Source organism: Myxocyprinus asiaticus, chromosome 29, assembly GCF_019703515.2.
Source record: "Myxocyprinus asiaticus isolate MX2 ecotype Aquarium Trade chromosome 29, UBuf_Myxa_2, whole genome shotgun sequence".
Taxonomy (NCBI): Eukaryota; Metazoa; Chordata; class Actinopteri; order Cypriniformes; family Catostomidae; genus Myxocyprinus; species Myxocyprinus asiaticus.
In genome coordinates this window covers 20,565,811-20,586,448 of record NC_059372.1, presented here as the reverse complement: position 1 = coordinate 20,586,448, position 20,638 = coordinate 20,565,811, and the positions used below count along the sequence as shown (strand labels likewise).

Here is a 20,638-nt window from a genome sequence, read left to right as displayed (position 1 = left end):
CAAGAGATGCGTGCGTGACTGCACGCACCTTGTCCAGTGGCTGACGTAATGCTGTTGCCAGCTTCAGGGGCTGGGCGGTTTCGTTGCGTCGCGTCGCGTTGCGTTGAGGAGGGATTTATATGCGTCTCTGCATACGGACACAGCAGTGCGTTGTGCTATTAGCAACTAAAGAACTACGATGATAATAATTGTACTTAAGTATTTCTTTAGGGGACGTTCACACTGGGTGCTTGTTTCAACGTTCCGTTTACTCACATGTACACATGCGTCAGTGGGACGTCTTTGGCTATTGCGTTACACGGACACCACACTTGACAGAAGCGGCTGGGGGAATGATCAGTGACAATCAACGAACGTCTTCTGGCGTGTTTTCTGTTAGTATCAGTAAGATTTTGTCAAACATATAGCACTCGAGTGCATGATAATTGTTTCTCACCATTGTGATTCCAAAAACGCCAGTAAACGCAACTGTTCATGGCATGATATTATTGCATATGTCAGTGCTCGTTCTGGAAGAGAGACGGTGAGAAAAAAAACTGCAGCACTTTTAGTATAAAAGTAGCCTACGGTACAGTACAGGTTTGGTTAAAAGAATATTAAGAATTCAATACAAGTTAAGCTCAATGTACAGCATTTGTGGCATAATGTTAATTACCACAAAATAATTTCGACTAATTTCTTTAAAAAAAGAATCAAGGTTACAGTGAGGCCTTTATAATGGAAGTCAATGGGGCCAATTTTTGGAGGGTTTAAAGACAGAAATGTGAATCTTATAATTTTATAAAAGCAGTCAAATGAATTCTTCTGTTAAAACTCCAGTATTATTTGAGCTGTAAAGTGTAATTTTTATAGTCGTTTTAGGGTTTATTGACATTACATCATCATGGTTGTAAAATTGGCTATAACTTTACACAGAAAAGGTTAGTAAGCGATTTTATCACTAAAATCATGTTAACATGCATATTGTTTATGTTTTGTGGGTATACTTTTGAAACAGTGAGTATTGTAACGTTTACAGATTGACCTAAATTCACTTCTGTTGTGCCTCACTGGAACCTCGATTTTTGCTTTTTTTTAAAGAAAATAATGGACAAGTCAAAATTAATTATGCCTCAAATGCTATCGATTGAGCTTAACTTGTTGAAACCGGAATATTCTTTTAAAATGCTTAATGTAATTTTCTTACATTTCCCTTGTGATAACCACAATTTACTTCCAGAAAGCAACACTGTAATCCAAGTTTAAAAATTTATTTTACGATAAGCGTTTTCTCTCTTGTAAAAATCCATTATAATGCATGGTTGCTTAAAACAGTACCAAGACTAGAACAAAAACATTGGCCCTGGAATGCCCATACTATTTTTAACACATTATACACTGTCTACAAACTGATGACACCAATTTTAAACGTAAAGCTGGTTCATTGATCTTAAAAAAAAATGGAAAAGGCTTAAGATTAGCTTAATTACAGGGAAAAAAATGCTTAACTGGAAAATATTGATTTACTGATTGCAGTTGTTTTTTTGGCAGAAAGTAGTATTTATTAAACGTGAAGATTTTAAATATTTTCAATAATTTTTCTATGTAAACAAGCTCTAGGAAAACCTCTTTAAAGGGATAGTTCACCCCAAAAATACAATTCTTTCATCATTTACTGACCCTCGTGCCATCCCAGATGTGTGACTTTCTTTCTTCTGCAGAACACAAACAAAGATATTTAGAAGAATATTTCAGCTCTGTAGGTCCATACAATACAAGTGAATTGGTATAAACATTTTGAAGGTCCAAAAAGCACATAAAGGCAGCATAAAACTAATCGATAAGACTCCAGTGGTTAAATCCATATCTTCAGAGGCGATATGAAAGTTGTGGGTGAGAAACAGATAAATATTTAACTTTTACCATCAATCTCTACTTTTACTTTCTTCTTTTATTTTTGTTATTTGTATTCTTCTTGCATATCACCACCTACTGGGCAGGGAGGATTTATAGTGAAAACCAACTTGAATACTGAACTTGTATTTGGCTGGTAGAAAGTTGGCAATAGTTGTGCTGTGTCGAGCTTCTTTTTTTAACCTCTGAAACAGCCCATCACACCATGAACATTGCATTTTTAAGATGCAGTGATAAGTTAAAAACAATAACCCTACTTTTAAAAACGTGACTCCAGACAACATTTTGTGCCTTTCTGTCTCACTGTTTCTATTAAATTGTCCTGTGTGAACACCCCTTTTGCAAAGAAACCAAATGCAGTGTTGCTTTTATTTACTACATTAGAAAATTAAGTCAAAAGCTCATCATTACACTTTTTTGCCCATATATATTTTATCCACAGCCTTTAAGAAATATCAGAAATATAAAGTCCAATTAATCAATGAAGACAAGAAACATTTTCAGTAAATCTTTATTTATCAGTGCATGAGCAGAACATCATGACCAGGTTATTTTAATTTACCTCTCTCTCTCTATATATGTTCATACTCTCAATTACTTAAAAAAATAATGGAGCGATTTATATTTATATTTTTTCTTTTCCCCTCACAAAGGCAGGTTTTATACAGGTGCTGTACAATGTATTTTTTTTATAAACATTTACAACTACCACAATGTAGAGACCACAAGGCTTTTTTTGTGTGTGTGTGTGTAAGATAAAGCAATGCAAGGCCACAGTATTATACATACAACCTCACAACATGAGATGCAATAGAGAAACAAGCTACAAAAACCTTTGAGATTAATGATCAAGAAGCAATCATAAACTGTTTAAAAAGTATTCACATTTTTCATCACGTCAACATAGAATCACTTAGCCATTGTAGCATTGTGTGCAATGTTTGACTCATGTCTGCTCTGCCCATATGACTATAAGAGACTCACAATTTGCAAAAATACCGTTATGAAAAACAGATCAGATACCAAAAAGGACATTAAAGCAAAGGTTCACTACTCATCCTCATATTGTTTCAAACCTGTATGACTTCCTTTCTTCAATGTTAGCCTCAGTCACCAATCACTTTTATTGCATGTTTTTTTTCCATAAAATGAAAGTGAATGGTGGCTGTCAATCCCTAACATTCTGCCTTCCACTAAAGAAAGGAAGTCATACGGGTTTGGAATAACATGAGTGTGTGTAAATAATGACAAATTTTTATTTTTATTTTAGGATGACTATCCCTTTAAAGTTATATCTATAGTTTGAATCTTTGTGCCAATTGTTTGAGGCTTTAAGAAATGCATGAATGATGCTCACCATGTTTGATACATTTCATGAAAACACTGAACAGCGATTCTGGACACATGATCCAAAGAGCTACATTTTCCTTGGGTATAAGACTTCATTTAATAGGATGATCTGAATGTTACAGATGTGCGAAGACACTTTAAGTCAAAATAAACTCCCAATATTGGGATCACAATGCAGTACAATTCATTTGATCGAGAAGTGAATGTATGGAAATTCTACTTAAGAATAAGAAAAATATATGTATGTTAGACTGAATAGTATGCAAAAATATTTCTGCTTTTTTCCAAGTTCTGCTTTACCTTCTAATGATATGACCAAACACATGATCCCAAAATTTACCCCCAAATGTACCCACCTTTCTAAATGGTCCACCAAGAATAACTGTTAAAGCTCTAGCACTGTGAAAAAATACATACCTTTAAACTGTGTTTATTAGGAAGCCTTAAGTCTTATCAGCAAGCTGGAACACTAATAAGTGATCTGGCTCAGAATGGATACAAATATCTATCTTTCTATACATGTACATGTTTATATTGTAATATTTCAATAAATTACATATAGGTCTTAATAAACACACAGGTAGTAAACAGTGTACTTAACCACAAGTGTCTGGTCTTTTAAAGATGGATATGTGTCAAGCTTTGAAAATGATAAAAAAAATTCACTGCAAAGCTGATTAATGCACAGGCTACACACAAAGTGAACAAACTCTGGTCACTTGTTTGAACTGGATCTTAAGATCATAAAGACAAAGAACGTTGCATCATTCGAAATTTGAAGTTGTTCTAAGGGCATGCGGTAAATCAAAGTTGGAGAGTTACGAATAACGAATAATAGACTGTACACATATTATTTTAAGCCTTCACAGAAAAAAAACATCCTTCATATTTCCAGACATTACAAAGCAAACATCATCACACCCAATAGGGTTTCACAGGACCAAGGAGACATTGACAAGTCTCTGTAGCTGCAGTCTGATTGGCACAAAACAAAACTGATGGCTGCTATTGTTGCTGGGACAAACGCACCATCTTTTCAGAACACTCAATAAAACAATGCATGTTATCAGTGTAGATGCTATGTGTAGATAGGAACCATAAAAAAAAAAAGTTACACAGTGATTCACATGTAGCCAGTTTTTGACCATCATAACTACACTGCCAATCCTGATGAGCCATAAGCACTACTGCCAACAGGATCCAAAAAGCATTAGACTCCATGCACTGGAGGTTGAATCCTTGTAGAGCTGGGGACCTTCCATGGGCCTGGAGTTATAGGGGCTTTCTTGGTGGTAGGGTTCCCATTGTGAGAAGTCTCTTGAGGGGCACTGCTGGAAACCCTAGGATCACTCTTTAGTTCCTCTTCAGGTCTGCTCTCTTTCGGGTCCCTGTCTCTTCCTCTATGGTCCTTCCGGTTGAGGGTGCCACTTTCAGACTGTAAGTGAGACCCCTGTGGTTCTGCTATCTTGTCTTTCTGGTATCTGTCATTGCCACCTCTTGTGACGTCAGGCCTCATCTTTCCTGTTTCCCTGTCCTTTCTTTGCATAGTGTCCTCGTCTTTGTGTCTTCGTCCATCAGTGCCCTTTTGAAGTACATCCTGTCTGATCCCAGTGTCCTGCTCCTTCATAGTCTTCCTAGGGCTAGAGGATCGATCTCTCTCCCTGTGACCAGAATTATCAGTATCCAGTTTTTTTGGACTTCGTGAGCAGTCCTTTCCATCGGAGCGTGACACATCCAATCTTCGAGGGCTAGCAAAATTGTCATTGTTGTCACGAGGCATGCTTGAGTCACTCTTTCTAGTTTGGTGCTTGGCGTCTCTGTAATGTTGGTGAAGTTGCCCAGGAAAAGCAGCCACCGGGTCGAGGAGCTCCTCAGGCATAGAAGTTTGGGCTGAAGTGGGGCTCATCTCAGTGGAGCGAGTGATGGAGGATGGAGATGCTGGTGCTGATGGCTCACTTGATGCAGAATATCTTGGAGAGTTTGCAGATGGACCTGTCATCTTATCCTTACCACCTGAAACAAATACAAAACACAATGATAAAGTGTCAGAGGAGAGAAAAGTTAACATGAGAATGAAGAAGAACATAGGTTGCTAGTGCACAATTTAAGCCTCAAACACACTCCATGCAGGAAGTCCAGGATTGGGAATGCATCTAGCTATGCAAGCTCAATTTCATGCATTGTTGCATGTGAAAATGTGTCGGAGCGCAATTCATCACGCAATCCAAGTACAATTTACATTCTCAGTACTGTCACAAAAACTGTTACAAGGGATCCATATTAGTGCAATTAAATATTAGTGTAAATTGTCATCTTCTATATGGGTTGCACCAGCTGGTCGACTTCTCTGTTAGTTTTGCCACTAGTTGACATGTTAGGTCCAAGCTGACTACTTAAATCCGATTTATACTTCTTTGTCATACCAACGCTGTAGGCTACGTGTAGCTACGGTATGCCGTAGGCTGACGTGCACCTCTTCAAAACTTTAACTGTGCGTTGCATCAACGCAGACCACAACAGCTATGATTGGTGCAATTTGTAACCAGAGACCGCCCCCCAGGATTATAACAACGTTATCTGAGGTAATGTCACATTTTACCTAGTTTATTTTAATATCTATGCATCATATCACATTGTATTTGGACTCGGGACCATAAAAGCAATTGTCTCAATCGAGAGCATCTGCTGTTTTATGTTCTGTTTGTTTTTCGTGAAGTTACAAGTGAAATGTGACAAAAAAGTATCTGTTTACAATTAATAAATTCTAAAAGCTTTTTTTTTTTCTCAGGGCTTTTACTTGATATTAATCTGATATGTGAGTGAAATAATATGTGTTGTGACGATGATGAGTTGACCGTTTGTTTGACAGTAAATAATAATATTTCATAAGTTATGGAAATGGAACCCTTCTAATTTGTCAGCAAATTAAAAAGCATCTGATTAGAGTTGAGTATACTGCCTACAGGGATGTAGCACCAAATTTTGGGCCCCAGGCACAGAACTATTTTAGGGCCTCCTGACCAATTTGGGTTTGTACCCAATGGATATTTAACAGTGCTAATTCATAACTATATGTTCAAATGCAAATATTATTTGGATCAAGCAATACATTATTAAAAAATATACTATGCCTGCTGACAAAAGAAATTATACATGTATAAATAAGTTTTCTTGTTGGCAAAGTCACCATAGCATTCCTAAAATGAGAAGAGTGCTAGGTTGTTCAGTCTATCCTGTGACATTTCTGCTCTCAGGAAGTTTTAGAAAGTCTTAACTTGCTAACTGATATAACAGGAATATTTTGGTAACAATGTCCATTTAACTTGAATATAAAATGCATTCTTCCTTAGCTCATGCTGGTAATTATGAAGGGAACTTCTAACCTTCTAGATGCAATTTGAAAATATTAATTTGACAAATTATACTTTTGTCAGTTTTTCATCGTATTGGTTGCATTTTAGCTTTGGAAAAATGGTAAAATTCATTACATTCCATCAATAAATATTTAAAACATTTATTATTTTGCATATATATTTGTTACATGTTTATAGTTTACTTGCATACATTTTTCTATTTACAATGATTTACATTGATACTCAGAACACATAGTAAATACAGGAAGTACTGTCTCTTTAAATAGACAACAGCGTCTCAGTGAAAGGACAGGTGATTTTGTTCCCCACATATTCTTTTTGTGGCTTAATGTGAGGAAAATTTCACATGTATCTCATGGAGTTCTGGAAAAAAATTACATTTAGGCATCATAGATAAACATCTGATCAGGGCCATAGCAAAGAATTCTGGGCCCCGTGAATATATATATTGCTCTGGGCCTTTACCTATTAAAATAATACCGTTTTGAATTTGTTGTGGGCCCCCCTGGACCTCTAGAATAGTTACCACCTTTCACCTTTTTGGTAAATTTTGCACTGAAGTAAAATATGTTTATACAGTAGATGCATGTGGCTGATGTTGACAGTTTGATTTGAATTGTGCACATCACTTTATTAAGCAAGCATCTGATTGTTGTTCACTGTTTAATGAAAATCATGTAATGATGCAACATGTAGTTACCAACAACCTGGTAAATATTTATGTTTTATCTTCTCGCCAAAAGCAATTTTGGTGCGTACCAATTGTTAAATTTGGATCATGTTTACATGAATACCAAACAAATATTCACCTATAGCTACACTGACAGGTATGGTTCACATTTCTTCTGTAAAAAACTCTGCAACCTCCCGGTCTACCTCCCATTCTTTCTCCACTCTTTTTTCTTTTGAATGTCCGATTTTGGATTCATTTCTGTAGATACATTAACAGAGTAAGCAAATGACATCATGACCTGTACTCAGATTGGACCGTGCACTGGCTGATAGACCAGACCACTTTTGCTTTTGTTGAGGGGGGGTGGGGGTCATTAACATGGGAGGAGACAAGGCAGATTATAGGGGAACTCAACTCCCCATTTTTACAGGTGGAAAACAGAGTCTTGCAATGTTTTATTCCAACCAATAGCATGTTATTACTATATATATATATATATATATATATATATATATATATATATATATATATACACACACAGGTGCATCTCAATGAATTAGAATGTCATGGAAAAGTTCATTTATTTCAGTAATTCAACTGAAATTGTGAAACTCGTCTATTAAATAAATTGAATGCACACAGACTGAAGTAGTTTAAGTCTTTGGTTCTTTTAATTGTGATGATTTTGGCTCACATTTAACAAAAACCCACCAATTCACTATCTCAAAAAATTAGAATATGGTGACATGCCAATCAGCTAATCAACTCAAAACACCTGCAAAGGTTTCCTGAGCCTTCAAAATGGTTTCTCAGTTTGGTTCACTAGGCTACACAATCATGGGGAAGACTGTTGATCTGACAGTTGTATAGAAGACAATCATTGACACCCTTCACAAGGAGGGTAAGCCACAAACATTCATTGCCAAAGAAATTGACTGTTCACAGAGTGATATATCCAAGCATGTTAACAGAAAGTTGAGTGGAAGGAAAAAGTGTGGAAGAAAAAGATGCACAACCAACCAAGAGAACTGCAGCCTTATGAGAATTGTCAAGCAAAATCGATTCAAGAATTTGGGTGAACTTCACAAGGAATGGACTGAGGCTGGGGTCAAGGCATCAAGAGCCACCACACACAGACGTGTCAAGGAATTTGGCTACAGTTGTCGTATTCCTCTTGTTAAGCCACTCCTGAAACACAGACAATGTCAGAGGCGTCTTACCTGGGCTAAGGAGAAGAAGAACTGGACTGTTGCCCAGTGGTCCAAAGTCCTCTTTTCAGATGAGAGCAAGTTTCGTATTTCATTTGGAAACCAAGGTCCTAGAGTCTGGAGGAAGGGTGGAGAAGTTCATAGCCCAAGTTGCTTGAAGTCCAGTGTTAAGTTTCCACAGTCTGTGATGATTTGGGGTGCAATGTCATCTGCTGGTGTTGGTCCATTGTGTTTTTTGAAAACCAAAGTCACTGCACCCGTTTACCAAGAAATTTTGGAGCACTTCATGCTTCCTTCTGCTGACCAGCTTTTTAAAGATGCTGATTTCATTTTCCAGCAGGATTTGGCACCTGCCCATATTGCCAAAAGCACCAAAGTTGGTTAAATGACCATGGTGTTGGTGTGCTTGACTGGCCAGCAAACTCACCAGACCTGAACCCCATAGAGAATATATGGGGTATTGTCAAGAGGAAAATGAGAAACAAGAGACCAAAAAATGCAGATGAGCTGAAGGCCACTGTCAAAGAAACCTGGGCTTCCATACCACCTCAGCAGTGCCACAAACTGATCACCTCCATGCCACGCCGAATTGAGGCAGTAATTAAAGCAAAAGGAGCCCCTACCAAGTATTGAGTACATATACAGTAAATGAACATACTTTCCTGAAGGCCAACAATTCACTAAAAATGTTTTTTTTATTGGTCTTATGATGTATTCTAATTTTTTGAGATAGTGAATTGGTGGGTTTTTGTTAAATGTGAGCAAAATCATCACAATTAAAAGAACAAAAGACTTAAACTACTTCAGTCTGTGTGCATTGAATTTATTTAATACACGAGTTTCACAATTTGAGTTGAATTACTGAAATAAATGAACTTTTCCACGACATTCTAATTTATTGAGATGCACCTGTATATATATATATATATATATTAGTATACAATGGCTGCCAAAAGTTTGGAATAATGTACAGATTTTGCTGTTATGGAAAGAAATTGGTACTTTCATTCACCAAAGTGGCATTCGACTGATCACAATGTATAGTCAGAACATTAATAACATGAAAAATTACTATTACAATTTGAATTTCTTAAACTACTTCAAAGAGTTCTCATCAAAAAATCCTCCACATGCAGCAATGACAGCTTTGCAGATCATTGGCATTCTAGCTGTCAGTTTGTCCAGATACTCAGGTGACATTTCACCCCACGTTTCCTGTAGCACTTGTCATAGATGTGGCTGTCTTGTCGGGCACTTCTCACACACCTTACAGTCTAGGTGATCCCACAAGCCAATCATAACAGTGGGCGTTTACAGTCAAGTCTTAAAGGAGAAGCAGCACCAAAACTGAGCGTTTCATTAAAAAGTATGCGTTATTAATGTCCTGACTATACATTGTGATCAGCTGAATGCCACTTTGGTGAATAAAAGTACCAATTTCCTTCAGAAACAGCAAAATCTGTACATTATGCCAAACTTTTGGCCGCCTGTGTGTGTGTGTGTGTGTGTGTGTATATCAGTACTGTGCAAAAATCTTGTTTAACAAAAACATTTGTCTTAAGATTAATATTTATTATTATAAAGTTATTTATATCTTTAGCTGTAGTGTGTCAATAGTTAGTATGCATTTTAGACTCCCAAACATTCCTTCTGCAAATAGAATAGAAGAACATGTAGCCCTGCAACAGATGGCATGGCCCCACAGAGCCCCCCTACTGAACATCGAGTCAGTCTGGGATTACATGAAGAGACAGAAGCAGTTGAGACAGCTGAAACAGATAGAAGAACTGTGGCGAATTCTCCAAGAAGCTTGGAACATCCTATCTGCCAACAACCAAGAAAAACTGTGTCCAGGAGTACCTAGGAGAATTGGTGCTGCTTTGAAGGCAAAGTTGGTCACTTAAAATATTGATTTAGCTTTTTTTTTATGTTTATTAGACTTTGGATGATGTTAATTGAAAAATGAAAACTAATTATGGCACTATTTTTGAAGAAATCCTCACTATGCAACATTTGTCACGAGTGCCTAAAACTTTTGCACAGTACTGTATATATATATATATATATATACTGTATATACACACACACACACACACACACGCACACACGCACGCACGCACAGTATATCTATATAACAAATTATAATATGATGGAATATCAATAAAGCCTTTCTGTAGGCCCGTTACTCAGGTCCATTATTACCTTCGGTCTGACGGCCATAATTGCCTATATGCATTGTAAAGTTGGTAACACTTTACAATAAGGTTCCATTTGTTAACATTAGTTAACATGAACTAACAATGAACAATAATAAATCTTAGTTAATGTTAATTTCAACACATACTATCAACAATACATTTTTAAAATCAAAAGTTGTATTAGTTAACATTAGTTAATGCACTATGAACTAACAATGAACAATTGTATTTTTATTAACTAACATTAAGACGAATAAATGCTGTAACAAATATATTGTTCATTGTTTATTTATGATAACTAATGCATTTACTAATTTTAACAAATGGAACCTTATTGTAAAGTGTTACTACCGTAAGTGAGGTAGTTATTAATTAATTTGATGATTTCTTTTTCAGCACGGAACAGCAAAAGTATGCCAAAATATTTATTTAATATTATTATTGAAACAACTCAAGAGCAAGCATACAGTATTTTTCTCATTTATTTGCTCCCTGCAATACAGGCAACATGTACTGTATAATAAATAATATGTAGCCTACCTAAATTTCAACATGTTCACATAATGCAACAATAATTTAATAAATATATTTGAATCCATGAATTACATTGCTATTGTTTATTTCTGAATGTATAACTAGCATTTTGGCTGTGTCGCCGAACACAGACACCAATGCAGAACTATAAATGCAAACCAACACGCTGGCCACTATGCGGAGCCTACGCTGTACGTTCAATGCAGAAGTATAAACCAGCCTTTATGGATCATATTTTTCAGCTGCCCTTGTTCTATATGGTGATAGCAGAAGGAAAATTCCCCAGTCTACAAACTGCATCCGATTTTTAAATGTATGAAAATCTATTTTTTAAATGATCCTGAAATGTATATAAAGTGAATATGTACAACCCCAATTCTGAAAAAGTTGGGACAGTATGAAAAATGCTAAAACAAAAAGGAGTGATTTTTAAAAAATACAATTTTATTTCCTCCCCAATTTGGAATGCCCAATTCCCAATGCACTCTAAGTCCTCATGGTGGCATAGTGATTCACCTCAATATGGGTGGTGGAGGACAAATCTCAGTTGCCTCCATGTCTGAGACCATCAATCTGCGCATCTTATCACGTGGCTTGTTGAGTGCATTACCGCGGAGATGTAGCGCGTGTGGAGGCTTAGTGCCACTCTCTGCTGCATCCACGCACAACTCACCACGTGCCCCACCGAGAGCGAGAACCACACATTATAGTGACCATGAGGAGGTTACCCCATGTGACTCTACCCTCCCTAGCAACTGGGCCAATTTGGTTGCTCAGGAGACCTGGCTGGAGTCACTCAGCATGCCCTGGATTCGAACTCGCAACTCCAGGTGTGGTAGTCAGCGTCTTTACTTGCTGAGCTACCCAGGCCCCATTAAAATGTAAAAATGAGTAACTGTGCAAGCCCTAGTCTTCTATGGTCAGTTTTCTCTTTCAGGTCAACTACTGTCATGACAAAGCAACAGTTTGAGAGAGAATCTTGCTAAGCAAGTTAAACTGTACATATTTATAGCTACAGTAGTTGACATATACATTTTAATGGCACAGGAATTTGAAGCTAACTCTATCACCCCCTGGAGTTCTGAAATTTGTTACCGCCACAGTAACGCAAGAACGCATGTTAAACGTACAATCAGACCACACGCTTGCAATGCAATGAACAAGCATTCAAATCATGCATTCAAAAGAGTACTTGCAGAGAGTATGTTTCTGGTCTTATATACAAACTTAAACATTAAACATTTTATTTTCAACAATGTGAATTGGATTTCATAAATCTACAGAATAAAAATGATAGACCGAACATAACTGAAAACTGAGACAGTTTAATTATCAGTAACTTTCTGCATCCTGATAGTGTGATACATATTAGCACCATGACATGCCTTTTTTAATTATTTTAATATGTTCTTTGAGGTTCATTTATAATATGAGTAAAGTTTAAAAAAAAAAAATCAGCCTTCATTATGACCCTCTGTCAGAAACTCCCGGTTTTGGTGCTGCTTCTCCTTTAAGACTTGACTGTAAACGCCCACAGTTATAATTGGCTTGTGGGATCAGCTAGACTGTAAGGTGCATGAGAAGTGCCTAATAAGAGAGCTGCATCTATGGCAAGTGCTACAGGAAGTGTGGGGTGAAATGTCACCTGAGTATAGAATGACAGCTAGAATGCCAAGGATCTGCAAAGCTGTCATTGCTGCATGTGGAGGATTTTTTGATGAGAACTCTTTGAAGTAGTGTAAGTAGTTCTGAATTTTTTTCAAATTGTAATAGTAATTTTTCACGTTATTAATGTCCTGACTATACATTGTGATCAGTTGAATGACACTTTGGTGAATAAAAGTACCAATTTCTTTCCATACGAGCAAAACCTGTACATTATTCCAAACACAATGTGGAGGAAGTAGTGAACGAGTCGTTTTGTCAGCTTGGTTTCAACAAATGCTCTTTTTGCAGAGAGGAGGAAGTTTTGAGTTTTGAAACGAACAGTATGTTTTTATAGTACAGTGACCTCTTATATGTCATGATCCCTTATTCACTTACTAACTGTACTGATGTCTGGACACAAGAAATATATGTAGTAACACATGTTGCCCACAGTGGATATCATACCACACAGGTGGGTCAGTGCACTGTCTATATCAAGCTACAGTATATATGATCATGGAAACTGATATCTATGTTGGAGCTGTGATTGTTTGTAATTTTTTTCAATGTACTTTTGGAAATTTAAAAGCAAAATTATTCAATTTAAAGCTGGTGTATGTAATTTCTGCACCACTAGCATCATCAAATTGTTTTCAAACAGATTACAAAAAATTGCCCTTCTTGCATTGGTTGTACAAACAGATAGTCCTGCCCCAATCTCACAACATTGCTCAAGTCAATATCGGTGTGTCGGGCTGGACAGGCCAAACAATTAAACAGTGGAAAGTTTCAAAAGCGGCACAGTTTTAGGTGAAATCAACCTTCAAATGTCTTACTTATAGTTGACTCTGCATGTTGATGGAAATTTTAACCTGGAAAAAATGACACACATCAGCTTATGGCAAAGGCAAAGGAAAGGCAGAACTGCACAAAACAGAAAAAGCATAGAAGAGGAAGGCAAAGTTTACCAAAGTTATTAGGGACAGACCAAGAAAAGCAGAGAAGCCTTTAGTGATGCTCTGGTTTCATTTGGAAGCACAGTGTGGAGGAGGAAGAGTTCAGACCTAAATGAGGAAAAGAGGGAGGTGCATAGACCAGTGCCCAGATGGAAAGAAAGAAAAACAGAAATAGAGAGAGACATAAAAGTGACAGTATTTCTGAAAGGGGCGATGCATGAAGATAGGAAGATCTGACATAACATGCATATGTCTCCAAACACCCCAATCACTCAAATAATAACCTGTTTATCTGAGCATGGCTTTCAAATCAACACATTTTCCAATTTTTTATTTTATTTTTGGAATTAGCACATTTGCACGCAATATTTAGATGTTTAGTGTATAGGTAAGTATGATGATGATTGCATTTTCTCAATAAATTAACTATTGTTGTTTTATGAATCTCTTTTGTGTCGGCTGGTAATTTCGGGGTGGATATCAACAGAATGTTTTAACATGAGTAGTGATAGGTAGCGTAAATGGCTTTTGGAAGTACCTTTAAAAATCACTCTGCACAGAAAAGGTAACTGGCACTATAAATTTTCAATGGCTGTCAAAACTAAAACGGTAGAATAAAAAAATGTATTGGTTTTCAAAGGGGAGTGTGCAGGCTTCAGGGAACTGATTTTTCATGGTTCATGAAGCGTACGGAATTCAAATGAGGGCTTCTGCACACCTGAACAGATTTAAAGAACCGGTTTGGTATTGAGAGCATATCTCAGTTTTGTCTTTTATTTGGCTGTAATATTTTTATTATTTGCAGTTAGTCTGTGTGATTATCTCTGAGTGGTCAGGTGTTATATAGACTCACTATGATCAGGCACTAGGCCCAGTCCAGGCCTCAAAAGCAGCAGCACTTTACTGCCTCCCGCCTGGATGAGCTCAATGGCCCGAGTGTGTGTAATGCCCTGTGTGGGTTCACCGTTGATCTCCACTATTTGATCTCCAACCTGTGAGGTCACAAATACAAACACACATAAAAAGTCATCAGTAATTTCTAGAAGAACAGATTCTCTAAGAGTAAGAACAGTAAAGTAGCATGCATGTGCTGTTTCAATTCTCTTGTAATAGTGTGCACATTGTAAAAGAGATATTCAAATGGACTGGACATGGACTGAATATTTATGGAAATGGTACTTTTCTAGTAGTATATAACAATAATGCATTAAAATAATAAAAATAAATAATGAAAATTAAATTACATTTTGTAATATAAACAATATTACATTAAAATTACAATAAATTAAAACCAAATAAATAACAAAATAAACATGCACACAGACAGATGTCTTTGACCGCTTGATACATATCTCGGGCCACTTTTAAAAGACGTGGTGTAAAGTTACAACTCTGAAGAGGAGAAGCTATTTTCTATCATTCAACTGCTGCCTCTTATTGTTTTGAGCACAAGCGCATCATGGATGGGTTCTTTTGCCCATCTGCGCTATTTTTAATTGTTGGTGTATGAAAACATGCGCTGGATGGACGTCTTTGACCGTTTAGATGCGTTTCCGGCAATGTGCATGTCAGTGGAGGATGATACTGGAAACTGGATGTGGATGTGTCTTCAGCTTATTTCAGCATGTATTGTACAGTATGTTTTTTCGGCTCATATCAATGTGGATTGCTTATGAACCAGTCATAATTCAATTCAAGCTTTGCAAAGGAACTGTTTTTGAAGGATGGGGCAGTTAAAAACACTTGGACCTGATCAAAAATGTAAGTAAACAGTTTCATTCATAAATATTTCAAATGTCATGACTGTTTGAAAGTTTATGGTGCTAACATCCTGTTTACACCAGGCACTTTCGTTGACGCAACGCGACCCAATGGCTTGAGAATGTCTACATCGGGTGCGTCGACACAAACTTTCTAAACCTTTTATTTGTGTTATTGGCAGTAGCAGCAGCATGCAGTGCAAAATGGAATAGGTCATCTGTTTACTGTCGACGCAACACGATGTGCCGCAACGGACACTTCCATGATAGACAGCATCATTGATTATAATGGGTTCTATTGCTTCTGATGCAACGCGACTCTCACGTCCGGTGTAGACAGGGTGTGTGTTAACAGTTGTGCTTGAGATGAACAGTTTAATATATTCGGATGCAATGTGTTGGATGTGCGTTATGTGTAACCCCTGAAATGTAGTTTTATAATGTTGAGAAGCATGTACATTCTCTTCAGACTGAGTTTAAAAAATGGCTGAATTTGAGGGGCTGCACACTGTTAGCCAATCAGAACAGTGGGCGTTTACGTTGAAATTTAAGGATGCGCTTAGGCCAAATCCGAGTGTTTCAGACAGATGTCCAGAGACAGGGTGGAAAATGAACATATATTACTAAATTAAGAATGTTACTAATATTATCAGTGGACCACAGGGAAGATAATAAAACTATAAAAAAAAAAGAAAAAAAAAAGAGCATTTCATGACTCTTTTAAGGATCAAATACTTTTGTAGGTATTTTGTAAAAGATCATGTACAGACATTTGGTCATAAAATCAACTATCGATGATTGACTGACTGTATATTTTCCCGCTAATTTCATGGCTATCTAATTAACTAACTAAAAAATCAAATCAAAAATAGACATTGATTTAAGTTTAAAATTGAGTTTTATTATGTGACAAGAAAGAGACCTGGGAGTGATCCGGGAGACATGAAACTAGCACAGGTATGTAGGAAATTGGTTGCCTGGAGCAACGGTCAATTATATAAAAATATCTGACCACAGAATAGCAAAGTTGACCAATTAGAAACAAGTATTCCAGAGGGTTGTGTAATGAGTGTCAATGTACGTGGCAGTGTTGTGAGAACTCACGTGTATCCTGCCATCTTTTATTGCAGGGCCGTCCTCGGCAAGTCTGAGGATGAAGAGACCCATGTTATATTCTTTCCCTCCCCGCAGACTGAAGCCAAAACCTCTAGGCCCTCTCTCTAACTCTACAGGGTAACAGCCCTGGGAAACATGAGAGAATACAAAAAAATTTACATTTCAGGACTCATTAAAATCTACTTGTTCACATTCCATATATTTGTGCTGTAAGCGAGAGTCACTAAACTATGCAAATATATTGTCAACACATTCTTGCTTTCACTTAAAAATGCAAACTATTCCATTACACCTGTCTACACTAATGATAAATGACACATGATTTGCATATTATTTTCTGCTTTATTTTGCATAAATTCTAAATCTGACTTAAGTCCTTCACTGGCATCCCAGATACCTTACTACTCGGTCTCTAACCGAGAGATGGACAGTGTCCCGTCCTTTTTGGAAGTTCTCACTCTTGATGTTCTATGATTTCTTGTACCTAACACGAATACATTAACTCTGGTTCTTATCTGATTTCTCATGTATTCTGTTATTTATGCTGTGCAGCAGTTATTTATGCTCCAGCTTCTACTTTCCTTCATATATTGATTTACAGCCCCAATCAGACGCAACACTGGGAGACTCAACTCAACAAAATTAAACATAATCTTATATACATTACATTGCATTATCACATCCCAAAATACTTGTTTACTTCATTCTGATTGGTTTAAATCTTATTTAATTTAACTACTAAAGAGAGCTGCATAATAATCTTTGAACTCTATTACTGCAAATGTAACAGGAATTATTGCTCAGAGAACTGCTGCTGTCATGTAAATCTCACCTGCTTTGGCCCTGAGGTGATGACAGTCCCCATCTCACTCTGAGGAAGGGATTTGTACTCTGATTTGGCTATGTTGTCTTTCCTCTCCTCCGTCTCCATGCCATTCCTACATCACCACAAAAATAAATATTGCTTTAGGGCATAAAATGAACCCAACATGAGTAAACGATGACAGAATTGTACATTTTGGGTGAACCATACCATTTACAATAATTATTTTGTTTACTTTTCAACAATAAATAAATTTTCAAATGTGTTGGGTCACCACTTTATGTGCAATGTAAAATCTGGGTCCTGAAGCAAAACCAGTGGAGAGTCAATGGCCTGCATAATTTTAAACGGCACATCTAACAGCATTTTTTATTTTTATTTTTATTTATTTTTTCGGAAGAATGTGCAGTTCAGACATTAAAATGTAATTCCTACAAAAAAAGGCTAAGGGCCTCTCTTCAGCATTCTAGACCCCGATGATCTGCTGAGCTCATTACATCCTTCATGGACTTGAGCTTAAGCATGAGAAAAAGCTTTGACGTTGGGAACCTTCTTATCTCAGTCCTGAGTGAGAAGTTCACAACAACACTTCTTAGTTAACACCGAAAAGTATGACCTAAACAATTAACTTTGGATTAAAATGAAAAGAGGGGTGGTGAGCTGTCTTGACAGGAGAAAAATGGGAAGAGATAATCAAAAATGGAAGGATGTAGAAGAGTGTTATTGAGAGGGCTAGGGAAGTATTTCTTCCATGTATAAGAGGAAAACTTTTGACACTATCACACAGGACACATTGCTGCATTCAAAAACAGCAGAGTGGAACACAGCATAGTGGTTTCCAAATAAGTTTTTTTGAAGTTGAACTTTGACTTTTAACTTACTTTTACATTTAACTTGACACAGAGCCTTAAAAAAATGTGGCGCTCATTGCACAAGACTCTGGAAAAAAACCAGTGTAACGTGACGCAAACACTTAAGATGTCTGAAACACGTATACGTAGACCAAAATTTAAGAAAGCGTTCTGTATGAACAGCCCCTAAAAGTGTACTGTCTGACAGTTTGTGCATACTTTAAAGTGATGAAAGTTATATTAGCTGTTCGAGAACTTCAGCCAGAGTCAGAGTTAGACACAACCCATTATGACAGAGATGTAATCAGAGATGGAGAGAGCAGCAAGTCAGTACGTTTAGATGCACTTCAAAAGTTTGATTTCAGACAGACTAAAACAATAATTCATCTTTTTAAAATGTCATGTAAAAACTTTAAGGATTTTTGCAAAGTCGAACTAACAGACCTACTGTATATAATGTGATTGTAGCCATGTAAATTGGACCATAATTGGCCTCGGCATTGTGCTCATAATAAAATAGCGTTCTCGCATGAAAAAATAAGCCAAATTATGGTGTTAAACTTGAATGATCTGCTACCAAGATCTCATCTTCCTGCTGCCCTCTGACAGTGCAAAATGATTGACAGGCAGAAAGTCTTCTAACTGCTAATTTATTTTTATTTTTATGAATTTTATTGGCTGAATTTTTTAGTTTTTTTTAGTTTAGATTTAGTTATTTTTTAGTTTTAGTCTTTTGTTTAAAAAAAAAAAAAAGACCTTTAAATTGTCAATATTTCATCATAGTATTAATTTTTGTCAGATTTACTTTGACCAAATTATACTGCCTGGCATAATTGTTGCATAATTTAATATTTAATTGGACTGCCTTTAGCTTTGATTACTGCACACATTCGTTGTGGCATTGTTTCGACAACCACAACATTTATTTCCGTCCAGAGTTGCATTCATTTTTGGCCAAATCTTGTATTGATGACGGGACAGTCGAACCACTCTGTAAAGTCTTCTCCAGCACATCCCAAAGACTTTCAATAGGGTTAAGGTCAGGACTCTGTGGTGGCCAATTCATGTGTGAAAATGATCCCTCATGCTCCCTGAACCACTCTTTCACAATTTGAGCCCGAAGAATCTTGGCATTGTCCTGGAATATGCCCATGCCATGAGGGAAGAAAAAAATCCATTGATGGGATGACCTGGTCTTTCAGTACATTCAGGTAGTCAGCTGACTTCATTTTATTGCCGCATAACGTTGCTGAGCTTGACCTGACCAATTAAAGCAACCCCAGATCATAACAATGCCTCCAGAGGCTTTACAGTGGGCACTATGCATCACGTCATGTGCTTCCCTTCTTACCCTAATGTGCCCATCGCTTTGGAATAAGGTGAATCTGGACTCATCAGACCACATGACCTTTTTCCATTGTTCCACAGTGCAATCTTTATGCTCCCTAGCAAACTGAAGTTTTTCTGATTAGCCTGTGGCTTTCTTGTGGCCACACAGCTGTTTAGTCCCAAACTTGTCATTTCTCGTCACATTGTCTCTGTGTCTTACTTTCACTACTCAACATTGCTGCGAGTTCTACTGTCGATCATTCAAGATTTTTTTCTGACCACATTTCTTCCACGAAGCTGAGGGATCACCACTATCCTTCCAGGTTTTAATAATACGTTGGACAGTTTCAATTCCAGTGATTTCAGCAGTCTCCTTAGATGTTTTCTTTGCTTGATGCAGGCCAATTATTTGCCCCTTCTGAATCACATTAAAATCTTTTCCATGACCACGGGATCCATTTTCTGACATGGTTGTTTAAGAAATGAAAAGCTACACACTGCATCAGTTAGGGTTAAAAGTATTGTTGCCAGCTGAAACATATTAATGCATTAATAATCACTGCATTAATTATCCAATCATAGACTCTTAAGCATCTGCTTATTTAAATCCAAATGGCAACTTCTTTTTTTGGCCAGGCAGTGTAATTGTAGTCAATGAAAATAAAATATTTCAGTTGATGATAATGTGCAAAATGACAAAAACACCTGTCAGACTGTATCAGACCAAACTTTAATCAAATATTTAGAACTTTTTAAACATTTATTAAACATGTATCAAATATATAAAAGATACAAAAAACTGTCCTTGTTTTAAAAACCTGAGCTCCTGAAATAATAGCATAAAATAAATAATATACTGACGTATTAGCTACCTTTCAAGTTCTAAATTCTTCATGCTTTAGAGACTGTTATTTATTTTCCATGTT

General features: G+C 36.8%; 1 protein-coding gene across 4 annotated transcripts in view; it reads right to left on the bottom strand.

Annotated features, from left to right (window-relative positions):
* Nucleotides 1-2,388: 2,388 nt before the first annotated feature.
* Nucleotides 2,389-20,638, bottom strand: part of LOC127419593 (membrane-associated guanylate kinase, WW and PDZ domain-containing protein 3-like) — a 267,603-nt gene continuing 249,353 nt past the window's right edge. For 3 of the 4 annotated variants that reach the window (XM_051661105.1, XM_051661106.1, XM_051661108.1), the window contains 4 exons: nucleotides 17,542-17,647; nucleotides 16,698-16,835; nucleotides 14,687-14,825; nucleotides 2,389-5,256 (listed from right to left, as the gene is read on the bottom strand). In XM_051661105.1, the coding sequence (XP_051517065.1) occupies nucleotides 4,454-5,256; nucleotides 14,687-14,825; nucleotides 16,698-16,835; nucleotides 17,542-17,647 (1,186 nt within the window). In that variant the 3' untranslated portion in view covers nucleotides 2,389-4,453. Of the gene's footprint in view, nucleotides 5,257-13,433; nucleotides 13,942-14,686; nucleotides 14,826-16,697; nucleotides 16,836-17,541; nucleotides 17,648-20,638 lie in introns of those variants that run through there. The other variant, XM_051661107.1, reaches the window with a different exon arrangement.